This window comes from Typopeltis vanoorti, chromosome 10, assembly GCF_054136105.1.
Source record: "Typopeltis vanoorti isolate ZY-2024b chromosome 10, IOZ_Tvanoo_1.0, whole genome shotgun sequence".
Lineage (NCBI taxonomy): Eukaryota > Metazoa > Arthropoda > Arachnida > Uropygi > Thelyphonidae > Typopeltis > Typopeltis vanoorti.
In genome coordinates, this window is record NC_143558.1 from 111,405,315 (window position 1) to 111,427,712 (window position 22,398).

Genomic DNA, 22,398 nt, shown 5'->3' on the forward strand with positions numbered 1-22,398 from the left:
AAGTGGGAATGTGGGAGAGGGATCATTAATTAACCGGATTGCCCTCTTCTGAATAGAATCGAGCAATCATAGAGAGAATTTTGGTGTACCGTCCCAAATATGGGAGCAGTATTCCATGGCTGAGCGGATTAGAATTTGTATAGAGTGAGTAGCTGTGTAGATGTGAAGTAGTGTCTTGTGTGAAAAAGTACAAGTTGTTTGGCGGCTGCAAAAGCTTTAGATGAAATATGGCCAGGAAAGATCGGAGGTGTAAGTCAGTCCAAGAAGAGAAATCTGATCGTCTTTCGATATCTCAGTATTACTAAAGGTAATGGGAAGAATACGGTAATGGGAAAGAAAGAACGAGCTCTTTCTTTCTTTCTTGCGAGAAATCAAACAGAACTGAGTTTTAGTGGCATATTATATAGTTAGAAGATCTGAGTTCATGTCACTGGTCATGGTAAATCTTGAGGATTCCAATACTTGAGCACCACAAGGTTTGTCAAATGAAATAGTGTATACTGTCATCAGCAAAGCTATGGATAGGATTGGAAGTCTGTGAGAGGAGGTCGTTTATATAAATGAGGAAGAGAGTGGGCACAATGAGCAACCTTTGAGAAAGTTGTCGATCCAGTTGAAGAGCGAGGAAGGTAGACCATAAGATGGAGTATTTGATGCGTAGGCCATTGTGCCAAGCCCGATGAAATGCCTTTCAAATGTCAAGGGCACCAAATGAGTTTCTCCAAATTTTTCCATGTATTGAGTTCATAAGCGGGTGGTAAAAGTGAGATCAGTTGTAGATTGCGAGTTGTGGAATCCATACTCTTGGTCATAGATTAGTTGGAAGGTCCCTAGGTGGTTCAAGAATTAGAGCAATTGAGCGGGAGTTCGTTGGTTGACTTTTATGGCCTTTCTTTTGGATGGGCTGGATGTGGACCTGTTTCCATGTTGTAGTTGAATAAGATAGATTGAATAGGCCATAAACGATAGGTGTTATTGTAGTTCTGGGGCACAATTTTTAACACAATAGGTGGGATACCATTAGAACCAGATTCGCCAGAAATCCCAGAAATCGAGTTTAACAATTAGTATGCGGAATCTCTGCCAGATGGCAGCTCTTTCACATTATCACTCTCTAATATCTATCTCAAATGCTGATATTTAGCTGCTATACTGGTCAGCAAACATTCAGGAATAATTGTGTTTAACTTCTCTTCACTCGAGATTCGATTTCTTCCATTAAGTTACCAAGTCTCTCATGTCAAAAAATAATAAAGAAAAAGAAAAAAATAAGAAAAAAAGCAATTACACATCACGACTTTCCTGTTACTATCACATTATTTTTAAAAATCGTTACCACTTAACATCAAATAACCTATGTTTAGAACTTCAAAATATAATATTTCAAAGTATAATACGCACATTAGCTGTATTAATTATTTAGATAAAATTACATAAGTTCAACGGAAAAATCTTCAGCAGAATATCTTTTCTTTTCCTTAGCAATACCGTCCAGAAGGGTTTTTTCCCAGTTTATCCTCGGGTTTTTCATCCCGCAAAGCAGGCAAACCGGCCTTGAGAACTCAACACTACGGACATCGGATACACCGAAGCTTAGGGTTGACCACCTTATTCTGTGAACGGTTTGAAATCCGATGATTAATAAACCCTCGACACCGCAAGGTAAAAGAGGGAAAACGGAAGATGATATGATACCATCCAGAATTCTTTTGTAAATGAGCTAAACACTAGTTTAATGAATTTCATAAAACTTAATCCATGCATAAAAGTAACGCTTTCTATTTAAACAATGTTAGAAAATGTATCTGCATTATAACAGTCATGAAATGAGTTTCTTGAAACAATTTTGGAATCAGCTGGAACGCTGCTGAAGCACAAATGGCGCCCACCCTCTCGAGACTGAAGAATGATGCTTCGTGAACGGGGGAAAAAAAAAAGAATCATTGATTCTTTTTTTTCTTTTTTTGTAAAATTTGGTCTGAAAAGATTCAGACCAAATTTTACATATGTGTGTATATATATAGAATAAAAATATGTATGAGGATAAAATGGAATAAAAACTCCATCGTTTAATTAATATTTCAAATTTAATTTTCTCATAGATTCATCTCAGTGATCCCATTCCCATTCTTCTGATGGACATTCAACTGGGTCAATACATGTGAAAGTGTCATCTCGAACCAAGCCATCTCTGCACACACATCCAGGAACACACACCTTAGCACATGGAATTTCTTTCTCGTTTGCATTTCCACAATCGTGTTGACAATGGAAGTTGCACTCGCTGTATTCTTCCCCTGCTGGACACACTGTAAAAAAATAAAATTCAGGAATAAGAATTAGTGGATACAGTAGTTCTCGCTTATAAACTAGAAACACCGCCGAGTGTTAAGAATACTTAGCAGCGAAGGTAAAAGAAGGCAATGAGCTAAACACTAATTTAATTAATGCGATGTAAAAATACATCAGTTTGCTAAGGTATACGTTTAAACCATTCTCTTCAGGAATTCCAGTTTTCTCGCACTATATATTGTTCTCGTTCATTTCACATTTAGTGAAATGAAACAAAGTAGTTCCAGTTAAGAACACTTTCTGTATTTCTGAGATTAATAAGACGACTATTGGCGAATGAATACATTTTGATTAACTCCAAGTTCTAGAATTGTGAGTTCTCTACTGAATATAAGAATTATAAATCGATATTTTTTGAAATATAAATAAAAATAATAATAACTTAATTTAATTTTTTAATTAAATTTATACTTAACCAGAATGCTCGTCAATTAACACTGAAATCAACCATAATTGATGTTCAATTTTGTACATCAATTTTGATGTACAAAATTAAATGTACAAATTTTGATGTACAAAAGTTTTCTTAAAAATCTTTTAAAATGCCTATATTTCAATTTGATTCTCCTTCATAACAGAATAAGAGTGCTTATGATTTCAAAAATTTGAAGCTGTGTTTATTCCTTTTTTTTTCTCCTAATATCTTTTTAATTAATGGTATTCAAATTTTCTGCAATTAAATTTTCATCTATATTTTTCTGTTATAAATGTTATTATGCAACCTATATATTGAAAGTTTGTCATTTGTTCTATTATTTGACTTCCTTGACTACTTTTTAACTCGTGTTCATTGCCATAATTTTTTCATCATCATTATCAAGGATTTAGGCCTAGCATGGCCTGTTCCGGCCTTAGAAGTCATCGTTGAATCGTTTAAGAGGACGTCCTGGTTTTCTTTTTCCTAATGGCTTGTACTTTAAGGCTTGTTTTGGTAATCTTTCTGTTTTCATTCTTTAAACGTGTTCCATCCATTTATGTTTATATTTTTTATTTTTTTCTATTACTGGTCCTTGGTTTAATTCTTTCATAATTTCTTTGTTTCTTTTGTGATCAAATAAAGTATACTTTGTAGTTTTTCTCATAAACTTCATTTCTGCTGTTGTTAATCTTTGTCTTTTTGTTTTATTGTCCAGATTTCGCTTCCATACATTAAGACTGGTAGCGCTGATGTATTGTATACTTTTAGTCTGATTTGTTTTTGAACTAGGTTTGGTTTAAATATAGAGTTAATTACACCTTTTTTTAATAGTTTGCAATTTTTACGTTTATTTTTTTTTCATTTTCATACGTGATCATACATCCTAGGAAGTTAAATGAATTTACCTGTTCTAAGATCTTGTTATCTACTACTATTTTAGTTCTTGCTGGATCTTGTCCTTTAAAGGCCATAGTTTTTGATTTTTCTGTTGATATTATCATACCATAATCTTTGGATATCTCATTTAGATCTAAAATAGCTTTCTGTAAGTTATCTTCAGAAATTGAAATTTTATTTGGTCGTCGGCAAAGAGCCATAATTTTTTGATATCATTTAAATATCCTTAAATCTTTAAACTTATTTTTGAAAGTCATCATCATAATCTTGTAATATAATTTGGTCTTCTGTATATCGCATCCTATTAATTAAGCATAAAATATTAAACATTTTTTTATAAAAAATAGAAAATAATTTCCTTAGGACATACTAAGAAACTTCTTTTCTGTTTTATTTATTTATTTATTTTTACATAGTATGGAAACCCTGCTCTAGAGACTAAATATGGAACTTTTTCAAGCCACATCATACCGCCAGTAAGCGGGATGTTGGTCTCACGCCGAGCAATGAAATTCACCTTCCAACCGAGAATAATTAAAAACAACCATGCTACATTGAATTGAAACCCACAACTTGTTGTTCGGAGGTAACTACCTGACCAATTAGGCCAGCCAGTTTAAGTATATTTCCAATTTAATTTCTCTTCTGTTTTCAATAAGTTATTCATAGACGTAAATATTATCCATTACGATCTTCCTTGTCACACACTGCTAAAGCTAAAGATTTTACATTATTTTATCTTCATATAAAATTTTACTGTGCATTTTATAACCTGTATAGCTGATTCCTATATAATGATTATAATAATCTCCTTTATTAATACAGATGTATCCTTAACTTTTGACCATTCTGATGGTGGTTGACGTTTCTTGCAATAGTTATATCTAAACCACAATCTTTGATGCAAATATTGTCCACTATACATCCCATCCAACATTCTCTATGCTATCCAGAATAGTCACTTTTAGTTTTTTAAATATCTTTATTGATTCTTTTGATGGACCAAAAGAATCAAAATATATTGATTGATTGATTGATTGTTTGATCGATTAAATTAATTAATTAATTAATTAATTAATTCAATCAATCAATGTATTTATTGATTCTTTTGGTTCATCCGATCTAACTAGTTCTATATCTGTACTGGATGATTTTTCACTTTCATATTTTGTTAACATGTATTCAATAAACTGTAAATACCTATAATGTACTATAAATAGTTTCTCTTTCTATTGTTTAATTTCTTTAATATTTTATAATATGTTTCATGTGTTCAATATATTAATTATCGTGCCAGTGATAATTAAGTGTAAATATGAATGCTTTGTATGTTGTATCTCTGTTGTGGGTTTTACATAATCTAGAGATATTCTGAGCTGATCTTAAATGTAGGGGATTGAGAAAGACAAAGACTGTTGTTGATGTCGTCGTTGTTTAGAATTATGACTGGAGCAACTAATACTCTGATGCCAGAGTATGAGGTATGTTAATTGCTGTGTTCTGGAAAAAGCAAGGTGAAAATCCTTCCACTCATTATGAGACCACATTCAGTTGACAAGCTTTTAAAAGATACTTATCAGAGAGAGCACTGACAATATGTGGTATTTAACTTTTTTATTGTTAATTATATTATTATTTTCCACTTGTAACTCCGTGAAAATGACGTGTGCGTCCACAGCGCTAGGCCGCCTAAGAAAGAGGTTTTATATTCTATTCTTGTCGCTGACTAAATGAACTTTTTCGAACCTTTCGAACCCGAATATATACAGGGTGTTCGGGATAAATTTGACAGTTTCGTAAGGAAAAAGAAAATCTTCTTTGTATCTATTAAATTTAATGAATTGACAAAAAAAAACATTACAGGCAGAGTTAATTACAATACTATCAACAAGATTTACTCAAAATAACCACCATTAGCATCGATCACAGCTTCAATTCTGCTTCGGAACCTCGAACAAGCTGATGCTACAGTCTCCCTGGGAACGGCCGCAAAAACTGTTTTAATTTTATCCATTAACTGGGCTTTTGTATTACTGGAAGTGCGATTGGTGTCTTTTTCAACTGCGCCCCATACAAAATAATCCATGGGGTTAAGGTCTGGGGAGTTTGGAGGCCAAACATTTGGACTGGTGAAGTCGTAGAAATTTTCAGACAACCATTTTTGACTTTTCCCAGAGGTGTGGCAAGGGGCCGAATCCTGCTGCCATACATACGGCCTACCATTGCCTACCCTTGTTATCCAGGGCTTGACTACAGTTAGCAACTCCACGAACAAAGCCCGAATTCCAATGCCAGGGTTCTTCAACACCTGTTCCTGCAGATTTGCGAGGAATTCTGCTGTACGAACGCAATCAGATCGTCTGCTAGGGATCTTTCTTCTTGCTACATCCTCGTAGTCACCATTGCAAGTCTCTAGTTCATGCCTGATTGTTTTTACTGTATTCAGGGAGCATTGGGCAGCAGTCTTAATATCCTTATTTTGATGGCGGGCACGAATCATCATGATACAAGTTATTCTCTTCCATGATTCAGGTCCAGCTATCCATCCTTTCTGACATCTTGTATGTGAATGAAGAAGGGTCTAAACTTTTAAATGAAGAGAAGTGTGTGTTAATACATGTAACTTACGGAAAAATATAATTAATTATAAATATGTCAAATTTATCCCGAACACCCTGTATATATATATATATATATATATATATATATATATATATATATATATATATATATATATATATATATATATATATATATATATATATATCCATTATATATATATATATAGTATCCATTATCTGCAATATCTATCATTTCATGTGCTCTCGAGACTACTTACGAAGGGGAAATTCTGTTTGGGTCCACACCTTCAGATGAAACTAACAATCTTACCTTCAGTTAAACTGCCCTTTTAAATCATCACATCCTAGATGAAATTCAGATGTGCATTACTTTAACTAAAGAACATTACTGCTGCTCAAGGGTGCAATACAGTATGTTGCTGTTGTTGTTGTTGTTATATGCTCTGTAGATCATGAAGGATAGCTACAGAAAGACTGGAAGTTTGTAATGCTTCACCGCAACAAATACGAACTTAAAAGACTTTTTTAGAATAATCAGCAGATGAAAAAAACAAGTCACATCTAAATAAATATGGCTCAGTTAAACTTCCTAAGATTCGGAAAACTTTAATTCTTAGGCCTCCCATCTAACAGCAGCCAGAGAGGGCATACTCATAAGACATTAGGCTTCAAGTCTAACTTTTTCTACTTATTGTTTTAATACGTTTTAGTGTATACTTTTACAATTTTAAGATTGTATCCAAGATGATATCTCTGTGACAGAGATGAAATATCAGAACAATTAAACCTATGTATATTTATTCCTCCATACTGTATTCGTTCCATTAAACCTAATTATGATTATAAATCAGCACCAAAGCTTAAATACCCAAAGGAACAGTCCAACACAAATTCGATGTTTTGTTAAACCGCTTATTACCGGAAATTTTTGAACGAATATTTTATAGGATTACAGACATTTTACTGTGGTCTCTGTAAGTGAAGTCCCTAACTCTTACTAAGTGCAAATAAATTAGGATTTCAGTTTTCTCCCCACTATGTTAATTTCGTGAGCAACGTGAATTTATAAGAAATTTAATGTGAATTTCGTGAGCAACGTGAATTTAAAGTATCAGTTTTAAAGTATTATTTAAATCATATAGAGTACGTATTCTGAAGAGAATGTGAATTTATGTTTATTGTTTTAAGAGAATGTTGCGCATAAGTCTTACTTATTATCAATGACTTTCAATTACTCACCATCTGCCCTGCAGGAAATTACCAAGCAGACGAGACCAACGGCCAACAGAAGAGTCTTCATTGTTGCAGTTTTTCTTTTGTTAAATAAACAAATAAACTTATTTAGCCTAAGAGAATCTTTTTATATACTCACATTTTCTGATAACTGTGGAAAAAGACTTGATAAAAACATCTGTGTTGAAAACAACTAGCACAGACCTTTCAGATAACACCCTTCAAAACAGCTGTTAATCAAAAGACATACGTGGACAGCTGCCCTTTTTCTGATACCATTATCATCACAAAATGACAAGTTTTATAAGTGCGTTCTTTTACCAAAGTTCAGATCGATTTCAAAACCAGTGAATATTTAAGTGAATAACTCATAGAAAAATCAATGTTCCTGCAAAATATTGTAGGTTTCAAAAAATGAATAGCACATTATGGATACGAAATCTGGGTTATTTCTACTCATTTCTAATATCTGTAATAAAAGTAAACTTAATATTTGTAAGTTTTAAATTTTGTAACTAAAATTGGTACAATTGTAGCTTTTCCAACAGTTTTCAAGGTTCTTTAGCTGATTGTAGACTAATAATTTCTGTCATATTGTTGCGTTGTGCATCATTATATTTAGCTGTCATGAAAAACGATTTCCTCTTAATGTTACTATTTCATGAACGACGTTGCACACTCTTAAAATAATAAATTACCTTAAAATATCTTCCAAGAAGTAGATATTAAAAACTGTTTTAAAATATCGTTAGTTGACATCGACCTGATCATTCTGATAGCCTATATTTCGATAGCAGCGGAAAACTGCATATGATTTTAATAATTTATACATTCAGTGCACTAAAATTAGTGTTGAAGGATATGGGGGGTTGGCAACGTGACAGATAGTAACGTATCATAATTTGTACACGCCATACAAATTCCTTCTTCCAATACTTTACTTAGTCCAATGTAAATCTGAGCGTCTGTAGTTCTTTAGGTAAGAACGATACCCTTTGGTGCAAACGCCTGAGTTTGAATAGCGTCTAGAATTCAAAGAACCTATATGAGTTTTTAAGTTGAAGATGAGTTAGTCGATATCATACAGAGAGGAGGGTTTTCGCTCCTGGAAACTAAGGTTCCTCACTTCACAAAGCAAAAAATCATACCGAAAAACACACAACCAACAGACATAATACACTGGTTTCATATCTAAGTTATTTAGGCCTTAATGCCAAACAACTAGCTAAAAACCACCCAAAGAGCATGCTTTTTTAATAGACAAAAAAGTGCATTTGTGAAATAGATTACTATGGAGAGAATTTGGAGGCAGAGTGGTGTGGATTGGCCACCAGGGATGTCAGTGGACTTAATAATAATTTTTTTTTTTCATGAAGCTGTGTTTTATGGTTTCGGAGGCGGTGGTGTGGGAAACAAAATCTAGCATCTCATTGATCAGATGCCAGGTTTGTTTCATGTTGTTTTGTGCAGAGGTTAGTTTGTCTCTGTAGTAGCTTCTTTTTGCATTTCTGATTTGTGTTGTAAGGCGATTCCTTGTTATCTTATATTCAGTTTTTAAAGCTCTGTTATTTGGATATCGCTTTAATTCTTTCCATAAAGCGTCCTTTCTGTGTATTTCTAGGATTACGTCTTGTGTTATCCAAGGATTTTGTGTTGTTTTTGATCGAATTCGGACTTTCTTTGTAGTTTTCTTATATATTTCCTCCAGTGTGAGTTTAATGTTGTTGTATAAGATATCTGTTGAATCGGATGCCAGGTATTCCCAGTCTGTTTATCTTATTTCGGGGTTGACTATTTCTTCGTCTATTATTGTTTTCTGTCGCTTTTCTTCTGTGGGACATTGCATGGATATTATCTTGGTGTGCAGGTTTAGAGCGGTGAAGTAATGGTCTGCTACTTTGCACTTTATGACTGATGCAGTGTAACTGTTTGGTAGTGCTCGGACGTTTATATGATCTAGACAGAAGGCAGTGATAGTATTTCCGAATATTTCTTCTCTAGTACATGATGTTATTGTTGGTATTAGTTTATACATGGCTAGCGTGTCTAGGTATTGTACAGTGTTGTTCTGGTTTTCATTTGCAATATTTATGTCGCCATTTATCATTAGGTGTTCGGTTGAGCATATTTCTTGGCTTTAAAGCCAGCAATTGAGTTCGTGTAAGAATATTATCATGTTTAGGTTTGGTGGCCTGTAAATAGCATTTAGTATTATGGGATGCTGTGTATTCGTGGTATTAATGATTTCGAGGCAGAGAGTTTCAGCATGCTCAAACTGATAGACCATTTGTTTTGCTATTAATTTTTGTTTCATAAATATTAATATTCCACCCTCTCTTCTTGTTTTGGGGCATGATCTATGTTGTTGGAAGCCTGGAATTTGGAAATCAGTCGCTTCGTCATTAGTTATGGATACTTCTGTAAGAATCAATATATCAATAATATCAGTGTAATTCCTCAGATAAGCCTGCAATAATAACCAATGTTTTCGGATGCTTCTGATGTTAATATGTAAGATTGAGAGACCTCTCGCTTGTACTGTGTTTTGTTTCCATGCATCAAGAGATTCGAAAGTACAATTACTGATGTATTCTGGTGTAATTACATCTATCTGATGGTTCACATTCATTTTTGTTGTGTTGAGATCTTCTTATTGAACTAAGTTGGAGTCTTTTGTTTCACTCTGGCAACCTGTCTATATCTTCCGAGCTTTTTATTTGTATAGACTTTGAAGTCTGTGACTTTCTCAAGAATATTTTGCCGTCTTTGATCATAAAAATTGATACTTTTTTTTCTGTTTTTTCCTTTCTTGCTTTGTACAACAGATTCTGATTGAAAGGTGTCAAATACTCAGATAGAAAGATTGGCGTATTGTCTTGCGATGCATTTAAATCCTTGACTACTGGTTTTTTCAGTCTGCTTGCTTTTATGAGATTGTCTCTTGTAGCCTTGCTTTTCAGACGAACTATGACTGCTGCCGGTCGTGGTGAGCCTTGTTTTCTGTTCTTCCTGGGAAACCGATTTATGGTCTGAATATCATTATGCTGTAGGGGGATGTCAATTGCATGGCCTAACTTTAGAACTACGTCTCTGAGATTTTCTGAGGATTCGGTTTCTGGAAGACCGTTTATGACAAGGTCTTCTTTATGTTGTTGTTGGTTTAAAACTTCGTATTGTTGTTTCAGGGAATTAAATTCTTGACGGAGTTCGGATGTGTCTTTTATCAATTTTTGCTGCCTCTCAGTTAATGCGTTAATGCTGGTTTTAATGTCTTTTACCGTTTGTAAGACTTCTTCGACTTTTGAATTATTAAATTAAACAAACTCTTCATATTCGCTATTTTTTTGTTATTTGTTTATTCTGTTTATCAAATAGTTCTTGGACAAGATCTACCAAGCTGGCTTTTATATTTTCTAAACCTTTTTCTAGTAATAAATTAACGGAACTCAAATTATAAGACTCACCGGTGTTTTGTTGTCTGTTCAGTTCATCGTCCGATTCTGTCTCCGGCGTAATCGGGTGCGTCGTGGGTGGTGGCGTTTCTTTGTTCTCTCTACAGTTTAGGCACTTCCATTCTTCTCGTTTGGCATTGGATTTGCGCTGCCAGGTTGTTTTAGAAAGTCCGGAACATGTAAAGTGAAGATTCCTATGGCATTTCCTGCAGGTTATGTAACATCCGTCGGACGACAATTCCTTCTGACACTTGTTGCACTTCATGACTCTCCTTTCTTCCTTTGGACAGCTGCAAAAATGGCGACGTCCTTTGTTCTGTACTCGTTAGCAACCGCGGTGTATGCTTCAATTTTTATCAAACTCAGATTTTGGATTCCACTTGGCCGATTTCGATGAATTATATGTCACTGTCTTCAGCATGACAAGTAGAGTTTCTTTATGACACTTTTAAATTAAAAACAGGAGTTAGAACCACATTAAAACTATAAAAACGGAAACCGCAATACGACCATAATAATAATAATAATAATAATAATAATAATAATAATAATAATAATAATAATAATAATAATAATAATAATTTTTTTTTAATTTTTTATTGTTCTTTCAAATATTTACATATGTACAATGATCATCTATTCAGTATATTATTTTACAAGGTTAAGCACTTTGTGCTATGAGATTTAAATAGTAATGAGATTTAAATAGTAATGATGATAACAGTTTTTTTATATATAACAATTATATTAATAATTTATAATTATATTGTTCAGAGTTGCCTAAGTTGTATAATATTACATATTGTAGTTTACTATTTTTTTTTCAAGTTTGAAAAGGTGTTGTTATACAACTGTATTTACACATATGCAATCTAAATATTATATTTCCTTATTCTTACAAACATACAGTGTAAACTCATGATTTACATTTAAAAGATTTTTTTTTACATTGCATACATTTGTTACAGTTATTATATACATTACATACATTTGTTTACATGTAATATTTACATTGCGTACATTGGTTTACATATAATACATACATTACATACATTGGTTTTCATGTGATGCGTACATTACATGCATTTGGTTACATATGATCCATCTTGGATGAGAACTATTTACTTTGCTTTCATCCTCGACGCTTATATGTAAGCTTATCTGAGGATGACACCAGTTGGTTATTATGTATTGTTTTTTTTTTTGCTGTGTTGGGAAGCTACGAAATCTATGATTGAGAATTCGCGCGCGCGTACTCACACACACACGCACACGCACGCACGCACGCACGCACGCGCGCACGCACACACACACACACACACACACACACACACACACACACACACACACACACACACACACACACACACACACACACACACACACACACACACACACACACACACACACACACACACACACACACACACACACACACACACACACACAATAACTTGGAATGTATTGATGGGTCATTGAACTGGAAGCCTGAGCGAATATATTGTGTTTCATTAAGTTTGTACGTATTTTGGGTGCGTGTTTCTTGTTCAAAGTATGTCGTTAGAGCTCTTTTCAGGCTATTGTAGTTTGTAAGGTTTCTGTATTCAAAAGGTAATTTGTTTATCATGTCTGGGATGTAGAAGTTTCGCATGGCCTTTCCGTAGTGATTATTGTATTTATATATGATATAATTAGTAGTCTGAGGTCTTGTTATACGGTATGAATTTCTAACTGTCCTGTAGTTGGCATCGAAATAATGTTTTAGCAAGGCTGCATAGTGACATAAATGTTTTGCTGTCAGTATTTTGTGTCTTGACATTGCAATGTTTATGAGGTTGTGATTTTCTCTTTGTTCCCAAAAGATCAGTTTTGACATTTTGAACTGTAGCGACATTAATCTATTTAATTTGTAGGGTGCACAGAAAGCATACGTTGTTATAGCGTATCTTAGTATATTTTGGCATAGTGCTTTGTATATTAGTGTTTTTCAGTGTATGGGAATTATGTCTTTTAACCTGTAGAGTTTGCCACTTATTGTTCGGAGTTTGTTTGTAGATGGTTTATGTGGCTATTCCAAGTTCATATTTGCATCGAAGTAAATTCCAAGGTATTGTATTGTTTCAACCTGAGTGATTGTAGTGGTTTTGCTGTTCTCTGTGTTTTTTATGATGGAAAGTGGATGTTGGATGGTTATATATTTGTTATCAACTGGTCGAGTTAGTGGATTTCTGAATATCATTAATTTTGTCTTTTCTGAGTTTAGGTGTATGGAGTTTTTCGTGAGCCGGTCTATGATCTGATTTATATCATGTTGCATATTTGTTTGGGCTATGCTTGCGTTATTATGGATGGATATTATTGCTGTATCGTCTGCGTATTGGAATATCTTACCTTTGAGTGGTAACTGATTAATATCGTGCGTGTAAATCTTGAATGGAGTTGGGGAGAGTACAGCTCCCTGTGGTACTCCACAAGTTACTGGTAGCTCTCTGCTTCGGTTTGACCCGATACGTGTAATATGCTTTCTATTTTGGAGGTACTTTGTAAACCACCTGTGAAGAGGCCCATCTATTCAAACATGCCCCAGCTTTTCTAACAAGGTTTGATGTGTAAGTGTATCGAATGCTTTAGTTAGATCTATAAAGACTACAATTTTGTTTTTGTCTAAGGCGGTATTAATTACCGCCTTAGACAAAAGACTGCCATAATCACACCCATATAAAAACAAGGAAAAAGAAATTTAATCAGCAATTACAGACCCATAGCAACATTACCAATTATCAACCATATTGTGTTTTCGGGATAATATGAAAGATCTCAGTGTATGCTGTGAGTTACTTCAGCATGATAGGCTCGACCATTTGATTGATAATTGGTAATGTTGCTATGGGTCTGTAATTGCTGATTAAATTTCTTTTTCCTTGTTTTTATATGGGTGTGATTATGGCGGTCTTTAGCATACTTGGTATCTGTCATGTTTTAAATATTTTATTTATTAGTTTTAGTAGGATAGGACTTAAACTAGTTGCATGTTGCTTTATATCTTTAGGTCTGATACCATCTATTCCTGGGCCTTTGTTTGGTTTGATTTGATGTATTGCTGAGAGAAGTTCTGCTTCTTTTATGGTTGGGAACCATAATGTCTGTTTTGATCGCGGTCCAAGTGGAGAGTCTCGTTTTGTGATTGGGGGAATATTTCTGTGAAGTTCTTGAATGGAGTCTGCAAAGTATTGGTTTAAGTCATTTGCTAGTTGCTGGATAGGTTTTGCGTCTTTCATGAAGCAGTGTTTTATGGTTTCGGAGGCATTGGTGTTGGGAGCAAAATAATAATAATAGTAATAATAATAATAATAATAATAATAATAATAATAATAATAATAATAATAATGGGTTGCTCATTATTGAAGACTGCCGTTGTTGGGTTTGCCTTCTTGCTTGCTATGAGGAGATGCGATCTCTCAGATTATAATAATAAACTCTATTTTGTTTTGGAATTTTATCAGCTTATTATAATCTCCTATTACATGCAGTCATTCGAAAACGAACAGCGAAACTATTGTGATCCGAACTACATGTTGTCTTATCAATTCTAAGCGGTCTTGCTACTTTCTAGCAAGCTGTATCCAGATAAAAGCCACCACCACACCGAATAGTAATTTAATTTCCTTTTGTAGGATTCAAAAGAATATCGGAAAGATTGAAAATGGGGTTTAATTAGATATCGACAGACTCATTGAACGTACAGAGAGTTCTTGCTGTGTTTTTATTAAAATGACAAGATTACCCTCAGCATAGAAAAAAGCAAAAAATATTTTTCGTTAACGAAGAACATGAAAATTAGAGATCTCGTTAACGTGAGTTATTAACTTCGTCGAAATGATCTCATGTGGTTTTTTTTTTTTTTCTTTTTCGCGTAGTTGAGTGGATACTTGTTCTTCCCGCTATTATCGGTAAGATGTAGATTCATACGTTACTGTGATACGGATAAATGTGATCTTTCGGTAAAATCATTTCTCGCATACTGGAACTCTGGTGTAGCATAGAAAACCACCACGTTTAGTTTGTAGAGAACAATCACAGTTGGTTCAACTCGTAAAACTTTATGCGTAAAGAACTGTCGTGAGAAATCATACAGAATTCAAGAATGGTTTTAGCTACATCAATCCTAATAAGCTGTGATGTAAGGTTTCCTACCTTCCATAGGCGAATTATCATTAAAAATTTTCACTGCTTGGAAAGGAGTCAACGGACACCACGGTGTGAGGAACAAACAACCATGGTGCCCAACTTAAAATTGTAGGCCATCCTTTCACTGAATTCTAAGCTGTAACAATCCTACGGGGAATACATTCCACAAGCGTACAACAGCGATAAATGGTAGTTTTAGACCATTTTCCTAGTCGGTATGTAATGAGGTCGTGCACTATTGTGGGGAGGAAGTCCCTTGACTTCGTCCGACGCTCCAGTTCATCACACAGATGTTCAGTATGGTTGAAATCAGGGCTCTGTAGAGGCCAGTGAAGTCAGTCAAGTCTGGTGACGTTTATTGTTTGCGAGCAGCTGCAGTTGACTCCCTGCACTTCCATCTCAGTATGGCATCACTGACTATCGACCAAGGATGGCCCAATTTTTCAACAATTTGCGGAACAGATAAGCCGGTAACCTTTTATCCTTTTACAACACCCCTTTCACACACCGTCCGTTCCCTTCTCGCAGCCATTCCACCCGGACATAGTTACATTGACTTGGGGGCATCATATTCCTCCAATTTATTCCGGCTACAAACACCTGACTAGCTGTATTACATGGCACCATGCACCTTGCCATTGGAGGTGTCCGTTGACTTCTTTCCAAGCAGTGTATGAAAGCTCCAAATTGTTTGATTGAATGCCATGTTTTCACTTCTAATAAGTTAGGTTGATCCAGTCCTAAATAGGGTTAAAACGGAACGACAGTACAACAAACAAAAGTAAACGTTAAGTGCGCTGAACATTTCAATTATAGTTGTGATTGGTAGTTAAAATTACGTTGAAATTGCGATGGAGCCAATCGCTTCATGTATAAGATTTTTTTCCTTAACTGATGCTTCGGTTTATTTCAGCTTTGTGCATTTTCTATTCATACCTGACTTACTTAATAATAATCTTCCGAGGATAACAGCTATCTTCACTGTTCTTCACTTCACTTCACTCTAAATGGAATCAGTAAACTACTTCCAATCTATCATAATGCCTTGCCAGACTTTACTATTGGTGAAAGAATAATTTTCCAGCCTCTTCAGCTGCTGCTTGGGAATTTTGGCTACTTTGCTGCTGCTGCTGATGATGATGGTAATATCTGCTGTTATTCTTATGTAATAACGCTAGCAACGTAGAAACATACACGATTTTTTTGAATACTTTCCGTTAGTTTCACACATCTTCAATCGCAGAAGAGTGAAAATCTTCATATTAATGCCTTTAAAGGCAAGCTTATCTATTTACTTTTACAGCCGAGAAAATTCATTTCCCAAATTTCTACCTTCTGTACTTCATTTCAAAACAAGAAGAGCAACTACTTGGGGAAGAATGTGAAGTTGTATCGTTTCTTGGCCGAAAGTTTATATCGTATAAGCAGCCTGCTCGGCGCCCACAAAAATACATTGCTTCTCTTCTGTATAACTATTAACTGCATATTTCAGATTGTCCTGTCATACAAATACAGTTTTGCATATGGCTTTAAATATTATGGCCTATGGCCACGATTGCTTTGAAGATCTGTGGTTGAATTCCGAAGTGAACAGTTAGGTTAATTAAGGATTTCTCTCTCTCTCTCTCATTATAACAAATTTGCGTGGATTCATTTACCGTATTAAGTAAAATAGCTTTAATTACCTTAAAATTAACTACTCTACTTTTCGAATTTTATATCAAGGTTGTCATTAGAAGTACAAAATATGTAGAATATTATTACACTGTCGTGGATTATAATACTACTGGACTAATTAACGATGACTAGAATGATATCTTACGATAAAAATATTACATCAGTATAAAAATGTTATATCATTCAGCCTGTTATTAAATGATAGGAACATCTTTTGCTAGTTAGCAGAAACATTTTCGGTCATACGAGTCGTGAGGTACTTGGGAAATCCAAGCCATTAATTTATTACAAAGGAAGATTAATTTGCCTAGAATCCCATTTTTCTAAAAGACCAGCATGAATGCGAAGCTTACAGCTGGGAAAATTTGACATGACTTGAAGAACTATGATATGTCATTGCCCTCTTTCTAAGACTATCGCTGAACATGTGGAATTATCTGCTAATTAAGGTGCCAGTATAAATTTTTCAAACAATTGAAATTTAACCAGTAGTTAAAAAAAAAATTCATTGAGTCCAGTTTTAGCTTATACTTAAAAAAAAAAAAAAAAAAAAAAAAAAAAAAAAAAAAAAAAAAAAAAATCCTGTGTCGGGCATGCTGGCTCGAATGATATTCTATGTGAAATATTTCTATAAATTTAATTTTTTTTAATGTTATTTATTAGCTTTCAATTTCATAAATACAAGATACAGCTGATCTGCGGTGACTAAAGCATGATTTTCAAATTATATAATTTCCTCTGGAAAACTGCATTTATAGAAGTACCGCTTCTGGTCGTTGATGTAGCAGGGTTGGTATTCATAGAGAGGTCGAACTTCTCTTTTAGAAACTCGACAAAGAACTGCAAGTTAGGATCAGAAAAATCTGACAGCGCATAGACGAATTCTGATCTTGAAGTTTCTTTCCTCTACTTGCCTCGTATCTTTGTGGCTATTTCCACATTAATTTCAGGGCACGAAAATTAATCAGGAAATAGACGCACCGATGCAAAGAAAAAATAGATGAGATGACGTTATCACATGATATTCCCTAGTTCTGACTGGTTACAAACAAATTCCTTTATTTGTGTAGGTCTCGGAGCCGAGATCTGTAGATAAGGCTTGCCCACATTCCATCACATGCTGTTTGATGGTGGTTTTTTAACTGCGCCAACTTGTTGCACTCTCAGCCAGTGTTGGTCCATTCGGAAGAAAGAGAAGAAGGAAGTGAAGTCTGGTCTTCTCGACTGACTTCGAATTCGTTTCTGTTGTTCTTAATTTCGTTTCTGATTAATCTGTCGTTTGAAGTTTTGTGATTGTAGTTGTTGAATTGTGATCCCGTAAATCTTTTCATTTCGTTTCTGATTAATCTGTCGTTTGAAGTTTTGTGATTGTAGTTGTTGAATTGTGATCCCGTAAATCTTTTCATTCTGTCATTGATAGAGTCTTTTCTATCATGGTTTGAATTTCCAGCTCCATTTTCTTTTCCTGAATTTCTGCTCTGTTTTCCCCGGTTTTGTATCTGGGCCATATTTCCACTTAGCACATTTGATTTTTCTGTTGGTGGTGATGGTAGCAGTTCTTTCATCCGCCCCCCCCCCCTTCTCTTCGAATTGCATCTTTTTTACACAGTAGCGGTCACTGGATACTGAAGGAAGAGTTACGTCCTCAGAATTACTAGTCGTTGAACGGTGGCTCCCGAAGATGTTGCCGGCTGAATGGCACCTGCCATTTCTGAAGGTTTTTCTTAGGTAGTTGTCAGCTGGATGGTACATGTCGGTTCTGCTAGTCACTGGTGTAGTTGCGGTGGAAATAGCTATCGAGATGGTAAGTATAACTACTTTCTTTACTTTTTCGAGAGCAATTTTTGTGAATATTTCTTCTCCTGTCTTTGATGGAAAGTTATAGAAATTCTTTATTACTGGGAGTTGGCTGTTCTCTCCGTGATTCAATTAGGGAACAATCTTTGCCCAGATGTTCAACTGAGCCGCAACGTAGACACTGCCTCTATATTCAGGTATATTTAACTGTTACTGTTGATATGCCAGTGGTACCGATGACATCCGTGAAAAATCACCTCAGTGGAGAACCAAGATTGGTCTTCTTTCGAAATGTTCTTTTTGGTGTTATGTAGTTCTCTTCTATAGTGAAGCCCTCAAAAGGTTTATCTCTTGAATCCGTAGTCCTGTTTGCGGGTGTGGGTGTGTGTGGGGTGGGGTAACCAAAACCATTTTACTGATAATTAACACCTCTGCATTTAAAAGGAACGGGGAAAAAAATTAACTCTGTCATCTCACTTATAGTCATCTTTCCACTTAGATAAGCAAAAGTAATGTAATCTATTTTGAAATTAATAGTACCGCTCTAGTAGAATAAACTGTTTCACTATATAAGCCAGAATGTTAGTAACAAACACAATAATGCAACTTGCTGAAAGGAATGATATTAAAAGTTTGTAGCAAATCAAACAGCAGTGAACCAGTAAAGGAAATGGTCCTGCTTTTTTTACAAGGTGACACCATCTAGTCGAAGCGGGTCACATGGGCAGTAGCGGACGATAACGTAGTTACTTCTATCACCTGATATACCATACATGCTGCAAGTTTGCTCCGTGTTAAAAATTAGAGGGTGTGCACCTAAAGTTTTTTTTTTTAATCTCCCACACATGAAAGATTGATTTGAGAAATTATAGTCTATAGTATATCTGTAACGTAGTTAGGATGTTAATAATTTTTTTCTATTTTCACTTTTTATTTTTATTTTTACTTGGTTCGGAAACCCTATTCTAGAGACAAACATGGAATTTTTTGAAGCCACTTAAGGCCTCCAGTAAGATCAGAGGTGGGATGTCACACCTAGGGATGAAATTCATCTCCCACGGGACTATAAATTGATTTGCACAGAACATTGTTTGCACGTGCCAGCAAAAGCATTTTTATCTTTTATATTTCCTTCATGGCCTCTCTTGAATGGTGGCATTCTTATTCCGAGTTTGGGGAGAGACAATAGATAGTGATATGGAATTGTCTCCGTCCACTGCTTGGACTGCACACAGTACAGACTGCTATAATATGTAGTGCCTTCCCGTTCTGATCTTTTCCCCCTGTGCTCATGCATCAATTATACAGGTAACTTAGTGGAACATGTCCATGATTAACATATTACGCTAAAGAGTAATTTCCCATTCTTTGTAGTTCATATGTCAGAACTGGTAATTGCGAACAAAATGATTGATATTTTTTCTCCATATTTTTCAGATATTTGTAGAAATTATGTTATATCTATGTTTTGCAGGTAATTCTGTTATAAATATTATATGTAAAACTTCAATAAATTTTCACAAGAAGTTACGTTGTTTACGTAGATGAAGGTACTGTATATGTTGGGTGGTTTTGCTTTGTATTTTAAAACTTATATTATGTATTTATTTACTTTTCTCGGATTTTTCTGTTAACACTGTCATTTCTTTTTAATTGTATTTTATGTTTTGTATTGTAATTGTCTTGAGTTTTTTTTATTCTATCCTTATCGGAGAGAAGCCTATCTCCGAGACTTGTACAGGTTTCGCACGCGTTGTTGCTGTAATACCTTCCGGACCATTTCGTATTATTTCTGTCACTAATTTTGCGATGATAAGAGACAAATGTGGTAATTGTAGTTATCCTGAACAGCGCCAGAAATAAGGAGATTTTCATCATAGAATAATAAAGGAAATATCGACGTGTTAGCTTACTGGGAAAAAAAAAAAAACATTAATACTCTGCTGCAGTAGTATTCCTATCATTTATTAATGTGAGTCGCCTATCTGTAATCGATGGAGAATATGAACTATGCAACTCCAAAAACAAATGCTCTGATAATCAAATATGAATTTTATAACTAAACTTAACTAACAGCACAATATCATTATAAATAAGGAAATGATTTCAGACATGCATCAAAGTATGCATTAAGTGAATCACATTCTTGTTAAGCAACATCATTATCATAACAATTTAACAGAAAGTCGTTTTGGGCTTAACAGTTTAATTTTTTGCGCTTTTAACATGCGGTATTATTTCGTTTTGCACGAGTAATAATTTTCATTTAAACTAAAACTGTTTCTCACACATATCAAAACGGACACCAACCATCAACGTCACATACATTTTTCTCCTATGTATATTTTGTAAATGTAAATTCTACGCACGGAAAGTTGTAAACTTTAATTGTCTTGAATTAGTACATTAAGACTCATATGGAACTGATGTACTACAAACCAAACAAAGATTTGTTTTCGAGCCACTTTATGCTTCAATTAAGCTGGGTAGTAGCCTCTATCCTGTCGATAATATTGATTTATTACGAATCCAGTCAGACAACGGAATTGGCATTCAACCTGCTCCTTGGAGTCCCCGATAAGCGCGTCTCTGATTGTCTCAAACCGGATAATAAAAATCGACTCTCGCCTAAATACATAATTCATCATTCCAACCATGTGGGATTTCTAGCACCGTACGGAGTCACTTCGTTGGCGATGGTCAAAGCTATTGTACCCCAAAAATCTGCATTTCCTTTGATTGTTTAAACTGAAGCGTTGGTCAAATTATATCTTAAATTAATTCTTGAAAACGTCCGTTATACCCAAATACAGGTAACCCTCGTATAACGCGGATGTTAGCTTCGGTAGAAATGCAGCGTTATATAAATCGCGTTATGCGAGACTCAGGTCACATAGAAAAAGAAGGGTTATGTTTCGAAATCTTTTTTTTAATTATATAAACGACAGTGACATACCCCCAAATAATATATCTTTATTTAATTCAGGTAATTCATGTAAGTTAAGAAAAACATATAGACTACGAAACAAATACATTGTATAAAATTATAAAAAAAAATATAAATTGTACATAAACTGCATTGCACATTACAATATTTTAGGCAAAATAAAATAAAGTGTGTATTTTAATCGTAATCGCTCTCTTCAAAACTAACATTTCGTAGATGTTCTCTATTTAAGACGGCCGGATGTCGTCATCATTTGACATCTCTTGGGCATCATTTGTATAATTCTCATTGCATACTTCGGCTGGTTTAGTTATAAAGAAGTCAGTAATAAGACCTTGCTTACCACTATGCTACAATTTTTTATTAAGTTCATAATATGGAGCTAAGTACCACGTTAACGAGAGTTACCTGTACTTGTAATTTAGTGGATCTGAATTGTTCATGTTCAGCACGATCATGATCTGAAACTTAATTCTTGAATGAAATAAGTTTTGGAACATGATTGTGCTGGAGAGGTACATTATTCACATTCAGCTCTTTTAATGCGTCAAACATAATTCGCGCAGTGCATCCAAGTAACTTTTTCGATTTAAACAGCGTTCTGGAATGAACCCGCATATAACAGTCCTGGAATGATTTTCCTTCCAGGACTGTTATATGCGGCCCATTCGAAATATATTCGAATGGGCTGAAATGCTAAATTAGGCAAAAATGAAGTCCGTCTTTTTTGACTGAATGATGCTTATTGAATATGATCATCACTTCTCTCATTCACACCAAAATTTTCATTGTGTGTGTGTGTGTGTGTGTGTGTGTGTGTGTGTGTGTGTGTGTGTGTGTGTGTGTGTGTGTGTG

The 22,398-nt window shown here is 34.7% G+C and overlaps 1 protein-coding gene across 1 annotated transcript; it reads right to left on the reverse strand.

Annotated features, from left to right (window-relative positions):
• Positions 1–2,068: 2,068 nt before the first annotated feature.
• LOC150102702 (venom peptide CtAPI-like) lies at positions 2,069–7,620 on the reverse strand. The gene is made up of 2 exons (XM_090399762.1): positions 7,489–7,620; positions 2,069–2,309 (listed from the first exon to the last, which is right to left on the reverse strand). The coding sequence occupies exons 1-2, from the start codon at positions 7,547–7,549 to the stop codon at positions 2,110–2,112; spliced, it is 261 nt and encodes an 86-aa protein (XP_090255888.1). The 5' UTR covers positions 7,550–7,620; the 3' UTR covers positions 2,069–2,109.
• Positions 7,621–22,398: the final 14,778 nt, after the last annotated feature.

Bases quoted from the DNA above. Each gene is read 5' to 3' on its own strand.
- LOC150102702 (XM_090399762.1), bottom strand. From the start codon at position 7,549: ATGAAGACTCTTCTGTTGGCCGTTGGTCTCGTCTGCTTGGTAATTTCC. The intron at 2,310-7,488 runs GTGAGTAATTGA...ATTTTTTTACAG, and splicing joins AATTTCCTGCAGGGCAGATG to TGTGTCCAGCAGGGGAAGAA.